Consider the following 11349-nt stretch of genomic DNA (forward strand, 5'->3'; position numbering starts at 1 on the left):
CAACTGGGCATCGCCAAGCAAGCAGTATTTTAAATCTATTCTGGGTAGTTGGCGCTTCAACATTACCTAGTTTAAAATTAGTATAATTGATGACCCTGCGTTCGTGTTTGGAAATATATCTCTTTCTCTATTATATATGCCCTATCTCCTGCAAGATCGAACTGTGAGTTTCGATACTATTTAGTATATTTGATAAAAGTATGTTTTCTCCAATCTTTGTATATGTAATTCTACTGTACGTGTGTACGTCACTTAACTCCTCTATAACGGCTGGACTGATTTGAATGACTTTTTGTAGGGTGGAGCCCTGGATGGTTTAGAATCACAAATCAGCTCGGCAGATGACGTAGAAATCTTGGTTACTTATCTACACTGCAACTAAACAGCTGGTTTTTCAGGTACGAGTCTCGGATAGCTTAGCTCTTAGCGCGTAACCAAACGATCTGGATTCGATTCCCAGTCTGAGCCACCGAATTATTTTTCGTTTGCATTGCAGGACAACGTCCGCTAGTAGATTAGTAGCTTTGGACTTTGGTCAGTTTAAAAAAAAATTACGGCTTCTTTACTGAGTATGATTATTTGATCTATTGGCAGCCCTAATTTGCGACACGCCTTTCCACAATTGGTATTTAATTTCTTATTTATTCTATTATTATCTTCTGGGCAAATAAATAAAACAAATGATGACACATTTTTATTCTATAAAATTCTACTGAATTCAAAAATGTACGTGCATAGAACTAATACTTGGGAAAGGTGATCTAATTTTGTCGAAATCGTAGAAGCACAGTCAGCGCACTGTATGAAGTTTTAACCATCTGAAAAAAAACAACATTTATAAATCAAGTTATACTATTTTATATTTACCTTCCAATTAACAAACCTATCGAAAACATAGTCAACATATTATAATGCAGTATAGTCAACATTTCAAAGAGGAAATGTTGCATACAATTACAACTCATAATAATAATCAATAATGTAAGCTGTGAAATAATCTCAATAAAGTTCCTTATTACTTAAAGAAAGTGATATTTAGAGATGAATATGTTATAAGTAAAAGAAGAACATACATATTTACAATATTCTTAATCTAAAAAGTAAAAATAATAATTAAAAATTGACGAATAGAAAAAAAAAAGTTTGGTCTCTGTAGCAGGGCAGTACTTTATTGCTGGCAGCATTCCCTGGCTGTACTGAGATATTTTATTCGTTGTGCGAGGAAAAAACTAGCTCACCGTGGTCACCGGTACTATCTATCAGGCCCCAACTAAATTTTTTTGCGCCTGTGCGTGAATTCCACGGCCCAAGAGTCCCTACTCTAAAGGGAACAACTTTAAAGTTGGACATAAAACTCTTAAATTTGAGCCGTTAAAATAAGAATAAAAATTATAAATCTTTACATTCTATAATATAAATATTTTAGTTACTCTGGCAACATAATATGACATAATATGACATACGGGGATAAAGTTTAGTAAATGTATAATACAAAGGTAAAAAACACATCTAAAGCCTATCTGGTGAACCTCAACTCAACTTACAGTGGCATAAGCCTCAAGTGAGAGGTCATACATGCCTCCAGCAGACAGAACAAGAGGTTTGTTGCATCGGGCCAGGATCAAAATTATACTGGAACGAACTCCAGGCACTTGTGTGATGCCTTCCTCCCATCCCGAGAAGTATACTGCGTCTCCAATGGCCTTACTCTAGAAAGACACTTCAATATGTACCCGGATTGACAGTTTATTTCTTGATACTACTCCGGGACTACCACTCCACGTCTTAGTGACAAATTGTCTCGTAAATATAGGTGTAACAGAATGGTTTCAGTCTGACAGAAAAGGTTGATCTTCTATTTGACAAAATGGGCTACGGTACAAAGTTGTATTTGGGGTGGCTTTTTTGTCTATTATTTAATGTTTTTAAAATAAATAAATAAATCAGAGCCGCTACAACCTATTTTGGTCTAGGCCTCAGATCATTTTTAAATCTAATAGGCATGTAGGTGCCAAGAGCAATAGGCAGCCACCTGTGCCTGACGCACGCCGTCGACTTTTTTGTTTTAAGGCAATCCGGTTTCCACTCGATGATTTTCCTTCACCATTCGAGCGAATGTTAAACGCGCACATAGAAGTCCATTGGTGCACATCCGGGGATCGAACCTACGACCTCAGGGATGAGAGTCGCACGCTGAAGCGACTAGGCTGCTAACACTGCTCCATATTTAATGTTTTTACATTTCTATAAATTACCTGAATTTTGACTTCCTCACACCACCGACATAGTATGTACAGACCAAACATATTATATCCCAAATACAAAAGACTCATCAGCCATTTTGTTACATTCACGTTTATTGACTGCAAATTGAAAAAAAAACGTGTGTGTACTTATGTACGCCTTAGAAGTTATACTTCTTATAAATCTTTTCAAAAATTTTATCTTTCGCCTTATTCTACGTCTGTAGAAAAAACGACACTAACAATAGATAAAAATTTCTCTCATTATATTTCCAAAATATATATATACGCCTAAAGAAGTATAACTTCAAAAAACTAAAATGTTGACTATAGCTATATACTTCAGGGTGTAATTACTCTCATTAAGTAAATTTACTCTCATCATTTTTCACTAACGCGTCAAAACATGTATAACTTCAATAAATACATGTACAAAACCTCTAAAAAACTAATAACAACTAAATGTATGTCCTGCCTACTGGTCAAACAGATGAAACATAATTTTCTAAATTAATAATGAGTCTACATTTTACCGTACAAGCCAAACATTAAATACTTGAATAACTTTAGATCGATTAATTGAACATATTATAACGTAACTGAAATTAAATAAATAAAAATCAAAGTCTTACTTACGGTGGCAACGAGCTGATAACCGATTGAACAAATAAGAGTAGTGCTGACAGCCAGTTGAGCTAACATTGGCGGACTCAATATATCTCGCAGGTCTGATGTGTTGCTGAAAAAACAGTTAAATTATATTATTTCATTTATGTTTGAGATATATATAACTAGACGTTCTGCGTGCATTACTTTTTTGCATCTCTAGCTGAAAAACTTCAGACTTTAAAGACGAAAAGGTTCTCAAGCCTCGTATGCATTCTTCCTGAGGTCCCAGGAACCTGCTACGAGGGTATTGCAAACAATCTGATATAGGAGTGGAAACTCACCATACCCACAAAAGATATGACCATTCAGTGGGGTCACATCCCACTACAGGTTGAGAACAATATAACGTGTGCCCCACGAATATACCCGCAGTAATTTGTATTTATTTAGCCAACAGTTTTTTAAAACACAACTAAATGTATCAACAAAGAATTGCCATAAACGGCCTAACCTAGTAAAATATAATACTTATAAATATTGCTGTCTCAATATGTGTTTATGTGTGTGCGCGTGTTTGTGAGATGTGTGACTATTTACTTAATAAATTATTTTGTTATTTTTGTAGGCTTTGGTTTTGTTAAAAATGTCACATTGAGAAAATATTAAATCTTTATACTGGGCACAAATTCTATTTACGGGTCTAGTCATTCTATACATAGCTACAAAAAAGGTATTTTTATACGGACTTGTTATAGCGAGATTTAGAATGTAGGAATAGATTCCAAGAGACTTTACGGTCTTACGAAATCGTTTAAAAAGCCGGCAACGCATTCGCGATCCCTCTGGCATTGAGTGTCTATGGGCGGCGGTATCACATAAAATCAGATGAGGATCCTGCCCATTTGGCCACTGTTCTATATAAAAAAAAATCTCCGCATGAACAATTATTCTTTTGTCAAAAGAGAAATCTACACTTTATACCTAAGACATTTTCATTAATAGGCGATAACAGCTAAATTTCAAAGTTTTGTTACTAACTTACAGTCCACTAATATGTTTGTCATAGTGAAATCCATCCCTGTTAAAACGTGAGGCTTTAGTGGGTTGTGAGAATAGCAAATTATTTGCGGTGAAACCTATTTCCACGTGAATTTAGCTGTACAATGTTCGTCGCCCAATCTCATGAATATTTAATGCAAGTGTTACAAGTACTTTGTGTTTGCAAAAGCAGGTGAGAATTACTATTTTCACGTGTTTAAAAACGAGTGTAATATAGTTTTTGTGTTAATTAATGTACTTTTTGAATTATGCCCTTAGTGAATACTAGTATTTTTCGTTTAACACTCGCTTTGGGAACCCTTTTATGTGAAAAATACTTGTGTCAGAGTTCTTCCATAACAAACCTAAAAACTAATTGCATAACAATTTTTTTCAAGCTTAATTCTCATTATCGTAATCTTTTTCGTCATATTTTTATTCAAACTTAGGTTTCTATACTTAATAGATTTTTTTGGTCCAAGGCATGCCGGTTTCCTCACGATGTTTTCCTTCACCGAACGAATGTTATATACGCACATAGACAGAAAGTCCATTGGTGCAAAGCCGGGGATCGAACCTACGACCTCGGGGATGAGTGTCGCACGCTGAAGCCACTAGGGCAACACTGCTATTATTGACACACTTTATACAAAAATAAATATAAATACAATTTTATTACTCTAAACGCGGTCCGGGAGAAGACCTACTCAAACTGAATCTATCCTATTTTATTTTATGCCCTCATCACCGAAATTTTTCCAGCTACCCTTTCAATCTCGTCGGCTCATCGCTCTAATGGTCTACCTTTGTTTATTTTTCCTTTTGGGATGTTCTGTATAACTATGTGTCCTGCCCATCTCCATTCGAGTTGTAGGGCATGATGCTTAGTATCTATTATCTTTCATTTTTGTGCGTATACTTTTCTGTTTGGCACTTAGTTTAATTCCAAGAATATTTTTTGCTATCGCACGCTAGCGTGAAGGTATTTTGGCTTTTGTTTTATTTTGGAAAATCCAAGTTTGTGCGTCATATATAAGGCACGGTAGCAAGCACGAATCCACCACCTCGTTTTTTTTACGTAGGAGCTTACCGTTGAGGATTTCTTTTATATTAATTATTTTATATATTAAGTAATACAAAATCTACATAATATGTCTAAAAGTATTTTAATGAATCTTGCTACAGATATCGTGATATAAGTACTTTGTTGACATGAAAATAAAAAGAAAACAAAAAGCGCTTACTTGAGAATATATTTATGTTGGCGTATCAAATCTCCGAGTCGCTTTTTGTACTTTTGTTGGAAGTTTTTGTTCGAATACAGCTGCGTTTCATTTAAGTCTAGAAAATTAAACAAAAGAGGACTTTTAAGCTATCACTGGTCGAAAACGTTTGTCTTATTTAATTGTCTTATATTTAAAAGAAAATTCTGTCTCAGACTTTAAAATTTGTGTAATTGAAGAAGTAAACCTTGTTGGAGCATGCAATAATCATTATTACTTGTTCCACTTATGGTTTCGGGAGTGGCCGGTCTTTTAGAAGGCAAGGAAGAATCACAAGTCTAAAAGACGAAATTACCGTTTCAAGGTGTATGTAGGCATAAAAGTAAATGGACCCATAATGTTAAAATATGACTGATTAATTAATTATTACGATGACGCATCTTTAATTCTGATAAAATCTTGAAAAAATATGACTTTGTGAAACCATCAAGTAATCGAATTTATTAATTCAATTTACAATACAGGTGTCGCCATCTGTTATCGTCCAACCACATGTGCCGTCACGCAATCACTCGCAAAAATTAGGTTTTGAAGCAAAACTTACCACGAAACTCCAATTTGCAATCCCTCAGTATATGTTTAAAGCAGTCACCCAAAATCGTGTATTGACATAGCAGGTGCATAACGTGAGCTTGTATGATAAGGTCGTTCACCATGACAAAATACGACATATAGGAGAATACTATGATGACCAGGAAGTAGGTGATTGGGTACCTTAGTTGGCTCTGGTAGGTGAAAGGTAGGCGTATTGGTACCATTAGGTTGTAATCTAAATCGTCCACCAAAGGATAGATGTGCCTGAAAGATAATTACTGATTATTAAGATTATTTTTATTTTTTTGATAGCTAGTCTCAATAAAATTATGCCAGTACGTAGCTTTAAAAAATAAAATAATTATCGAATCTGCAGAGCAGTGTTGGTGTAGTGGCTTAAGCAGTGGCATCTCTCATCCCTGACGACCTGTCGTAGGTTCGATCTCCGGCTTAACGCTGTTGGACTTTCTATCTCTGTGAGTTCTTTATATGTATTTCTATGTAACATTAGCTGGAACGGTGAAGAAAAATATCGTGTTCCCCAGCTTGCCTTAGTCCCAAAACGCTGACGGCGAGTGTCAGGCACAGGAGACTGATCAGCTTGCCTAGGGCCCTAATTTATTTATTTCATCTGATAATTAATATCTTACTTTTTTTTAATTTCTTATATTCTCTATATTTAATCAAATTTATATTTTTATAATAAATACAAGCTTTATACAAATAAAATGAATTCATTCATTTCCGTACGATTTGGATTTCGATACCAATTTATAATATCGTATACCATCCACGCTGACAAAAACATGTCTACTACATTATTTATTAACATTTAAAAGCTTTATTTTTGAAGTGAAAACTTCTTTAGCGGCGCTGAGCACTTTTTTGTTTGGGTGAACATGTTAATGTTAGATACTACTGCTTAATGGATTAAATTACTATCTATATATATAAAAATGAAACCCGTTTTCCGTTGTCACGACATCACATGAAAACGGCTCGACCGATTTGTCTGATTTTTTTTTGTTGTGTTTGTAATTGTCAGGAGAAGGTTCTTATAAAATAAAAAAATTGCGCAGAAAATTAGAAAATTCAAGAATACTTAACCACCATACAATTCGAACTTTTTGGTGTAACCTTATGGGGTTTGACATAACACAACATTGACAGAATGCGTGCTGCAAATATCGTCAGAGGATGTAAGAAAAATGAATATCGTTCAAAATAAATGCTTCGATCGGAGTTATTATATTGATAATATAATATTATGCGAGCCAGAAAAACAAACAAAGAATGTTGTATAACATAAAGCATTAGAATAATAAACACTTTGTTTCTGAAATATTTTTTAATTCATTATACCAATTTGAAATCAATATTCATAGTTAAGACAGGACAACGTCTGTCGGGTCCGCTAGTACATTATAAAAAAATATAAATATCGCAACTTATTATTATGACATCATGATAATTATATGTATATATGACATTTGCATGCCTATTTTTATATGGCAACTTACTAATAAACGATTTATTAGTTATTTATGTTCAAATTAACCCGAGTCGAACTGCAAGGCAGTTAGTGAACTATATTGAGAAAAACTTATATGACTTTTCACTAAATATAAGTGTATCTAACACCAAACATTCTGTGGTTTTATTTAAAAATAAATTATATTTACCACGCTATAACTGTACATGTCCCCAGCGCTAAAAGAAGCTTTAAATAACCCACACTCCTCCTTTGCCAAACTTGCAGCAACTTTTTCCTTTCATCCGTCGATAGATCAAAGTTCGGCGAATTCATTGACGAAGCTAGTCTTCTGAACACGTTCTCGTAGGCTAACTATAACGTGTGTACAGAGTAAATTTTGCTATCTTGGAACGAGTGAATAAACTTAATATATTTTTATATTACAAACTTGGCTGGGCAAATACAATTTTTTATCTATTTAAAATGAAAAGTTAATTGATAGAAATGGTCTCTCGCGATGTTTTAATACTTCTTTTTGGGGAATTCAAAACTGGTTTTTGGTGAAATGTATTATATCTTCATCGCCACAGAGTATGGGACTAATATTTTATTGAATTGTATATTGTAATACCTTTATCCAGAGCTGTCAGCTTCAGCGACTCTCATCCCTGAGGTCGTAGTTTCGATCCCCAGCTGTGTACCAATATACTATCTATGTACGCATTTAACATTCGTAAAGGGAAACATCGTGAGGAAACCGGCTTGCCTTAGACCCAAAAACCCAAAGTGTGAGGCATCACCTGATCACCTACTTGCCTATTAGATTGACAAATGATCATGAAAAAAACAAATCTGAGGCCCAGACCTCAAAAGGTAGTAGCGCCACTGATTTTTTTAATACCTTTTTCCTATATTTGCAGAATGCACCAAGTTGAATCATTAGTAGGTTGAGGCTATCAGTGATTCTGTCTAACGTCCACTGCGTACTCAAAAACTGCCACAATTCACTCATAAATAAAAGTATCAAGGCAGCCTTCACTGCAATACTGTATAGGTAGTATTTTTTATTCTCAGTAGAAAATGATAGACCTGAAACAATATTTTGTAACATATTACGTGATCAACGCTTCGAAAGCTTTCAGGAGTATTTGGAAGAGGTTAGTAAATTTTTTTGGTTGCAAATACATTAACCTCGTACAGCTTTATTGTTTAAATTTTGCGTAAAACAAATAAATAAATACATACGGTACCAAGCACGCATAAGTTTAATTAAAACATAATAATATAACAAATATTTATGCGGCTACACCACAATTTATATCTATAGTAATTACACTTAGTGTTCGGTTCCTGGTTCATCGGGGAGCTTTAAATAATAGAGTATTTTAGTTTTGCTCTAACCAATCGCGTACAAAAACAGAACATAAGCGAAATAATGAAATGTTAATTACTATGAAACGAATGAATGCAATGTAACTGTCAAGAGAGTGCCTGCGTCTGACTATAGGCTCGAGGCGTAACTCCGACGATTTAGGAAATCGCCACGCTTATAAAACTAAGAAAGCCTGAGTAAGCAAAATGTACAGTACTCTGGTGCTAAGGCCATACATCCATTATTTGCATTTGCATTAAGGCACTCTATATCCTTACTTGAAATTCCTGGATGAAGCTTTTGATTGCGTAAAAATTAAATCAGTGGCGCTACAACCTCTTTAGGTCTTGGCCTCAGATTTCTGAATCTGTTTCATGATCATTTTTAAATCTGATGATCAGCCTCCAGTGCCTGACACTCGCCATCGACTTTTTGGGTCTAAGACCGACATTTCCTCACGGTGTTTTCCTTCACCGTTCGAGTATATGTTAAATGCGCACATAGAAAGAAAGTCCATTGGTGCACAGCCGCGGATCGAACCTACGACCTCAGGTATGAGATTCGTACGCTGAAGCCACTAGGCCAATACTGCTCTATCAGCATAATCTTCAATAAATGTAAACGAATCATTGGTGAACAGTTTATATTAAAACTCGGCAAAGAAAACCGAGTGACGCTACCAAAATACTGTAAAAATAAATTAATAACTTAACCTAACCGCATTTCACGTTTGTTTATATTTCTGGTTTGTTAAATTTTAACGTAATAAAAATTAATTAATGTCCAAGTCTATTTCGAGAGAGCCAAAACATCACGCGTCCCCTTTCCCAATTAGACTGACATCTGGGATATATACTAACACATATGTAAAGAATCTCTTATTATATACATCAAAGAGCCTCCAAGGACATAGTGTTTCATTGACGAATAATTTGACAACTTTGGTAGACATAGCTTTATGAGAAAGCACTGATTCCAATAAATAAAATAATAAATCTTATATATAAAATTATCGTGTCGCAATGTTAGTTACTATACTCCTCCAAAACGGCTTGACCGATTTTTATCAAATTTTATATGCATATTCAGTCTGAGAATCGGCTACTACCTATTTTTCATACCCCTAAGTGATAAGGGTTGTCCATCCCTAAATTTTTATTTTTTAGATATTTCTTTTTGTTTTTATGATACAGAATACAAAAATACATATAACCCTTCACTGTCACCCCTCTACGATCAACCCCTATTTTTTATTTGTTAATTAAAATCATATGACTTATGAGGTTTATATAGAGAAAAATTTACAGAAAACCCTAAAAAGTTTTCATTCCAGAAAACCGAACAAATGTTCCATAATATATTGGTATGTAGCTACTTAAAAGTGGGCTAAGTCAAAAAAAACATTAAGGCGAAACGAAGTTCGCGGCTGACGTGATTGGTAAATCAGTTGACGTTTGGGTCCCGCGCTGCGCAAACTTTCCCCCACTCCCTTGTTTAATGTTCAAGATGTTCGCCGGTATCTGTACTAAAAATTACTAAAGCCGGCAAGCTTGCAGATGTCTCTTCGACACATGTCATAAACGATATTTCAGAAAGCGACAAACATAGAGTTACTTCAGTTTTTGTCAAGGGGTTTAAAATGTAGTAAGCATTATAAAGATAGATACTTGTCAATTTAAGAATATTAGCACTAATAATATTATTATTTAGCACAAAAGTTTTCTTTAGAACTTTCAGGACCATAAAAGTTGCTAATAATTTATTAGACAACTAAATATGTATATATGGTTGGATACAACAAGAGGTAAGGAGGGACCTAATACACATTATATTTTTTAAGACCCTTAGAGGTAGTACATATATATAATGCGTAAATGTTGGAGAGACTGGGCCAAATAATCACACTCGGCGTGTATTAAGTTACTGTAAAAATAGCAAATAAGGAAATAAATAAATAAAATGTTAAATAAATGTTTGGAGGATTTAACGTAACTGAAATTAATTAGGATCATAAATCACGTGCAGAAATTTTAGATAAATGTAGCGCAATTAGTATAAAATGATTATTAAGATGTTATGCGATACACGAATTAACCGCCCGAAGCTGATCTCTATCAGATATAAGAAAATTTAAACTGGTTTACATGAAAACCCTGGCACAAAGGCGTGTGATAATGTTTATATTAGTATGGTTCACGTGTCGGTTACAAGTTATTTTGGTTTATTAGGCCACAAACAGAGAGTTTGCCATATTAAAGGCGATTTCATAACGATTTTTTTTTAATGTAACAGGGCAGGAGGCTCTTCTGATATTAAGTGATGTCGCCCATGAACACTCATAGTTCGCAAGCGTTGCCGGGCATTTAAGAGTTGGTACTCTCTTTTCTTGAAGGAAACTTTGTAACTGGAACGATTTTTTTACATATATCGTCGGGATGATGTCACTGTACTCCGTTGTATTAAAAAAAATTATCTACTTTTTAACAATTATTTTTATTTTTAAGTTTTAATTTTATCTAATTTACGTTTTTATTAATTTTACTATACACCTTCACACAAGACTTCATTACGTGTACTGGTAATTTTTATTATTATTATTTTCTACTAAGTATTTATTACATTCCTTTTCTTTCTTTTTTTACGACTGAGGCGCAAACTAGCTGCTGTGGTGTCTGGCAGAATATCCAGCGCTTTGGAACATTCTGCTCCTCAGCATAATGCTGAGCCAGGGCCAATTACAACCACAGCACTCACGCATTACACACTTGAAACGAACCGAATGGGAAAATTGATTTT

The 11349-nt window shown here is 34.4% G+C and overlaps 1 protein-coding gene across 1 annotated transcript; it reads right to left on the reverse strand.

Annotated features, from left to right (window-relative positions):
- Positions 1 to 727: 727 nt before the first annotated feature.
- On the reverse strand, positions 728 to 7549 carry LOC125063600 (odorant receptor 13a-like). Its single transcript, XM_047670110.1, has 7 exons — positions 7390 to 7549; positions 5718 to 5971; positions 5135 to 5231; positions 2880 to 2982; positions 2256 to 2363; positions 1545 to 1709; positions 728 to 818 (listed from the first exon to the last, which is right to left on the reverse strand). The coding sequence occupies exons 1-7, from the start codon at positions 7512 to 7514 to the stop codon at positions 762 to 764; spliced, it is 909 nt and encodes a 302-aa protein (XP_047526066.1). The 5' UTR covers positions 7515 to 7549; the 3' UTR covers positions 728 to 761.
- Positions 7550 to 11349: the final 3800 nt, after the last annotated feature.

The sequence above is a fragment of the Pieris napi genome, chromosome 3 (genome assembly GCF_905475465.1).
Source record: "Pieris napi chromosome 3, ilPieNapi1.2, whole genome shotgun sequence".
NCBI classification, from domain to species: domain Eukaryota; kingdom Metazoa; phylum Arthropoda; class Insecta; order Lepidoptera; family Pieridae; genus Pieris; species Pieris napi.

Bases quoted from the DNA above. Each gene is read 5' to 3' on its own strand.
- LOC125063600 (XM_047670110.1), bottom strand. From the start codon at position 7,514: ATGAATTCGCCGAACTTTGATCTATCGACGGATGAAAGGAAAAAGTTG. The intron at 5,972-7,389 runs GTAAATATAATT...ATTATCTTTCAG, and splicing joins ACATGTACAGTTATAGCGTG to GCACATCTATCCTTTGGTGG. The intron at 2,364-2,879 runs GTAAGTAAGACT...TTCAATTTGCAG, and splicing joins GTTATCAGCTCGTTGCCACC to TCAATAAACGTGAATGTAAC.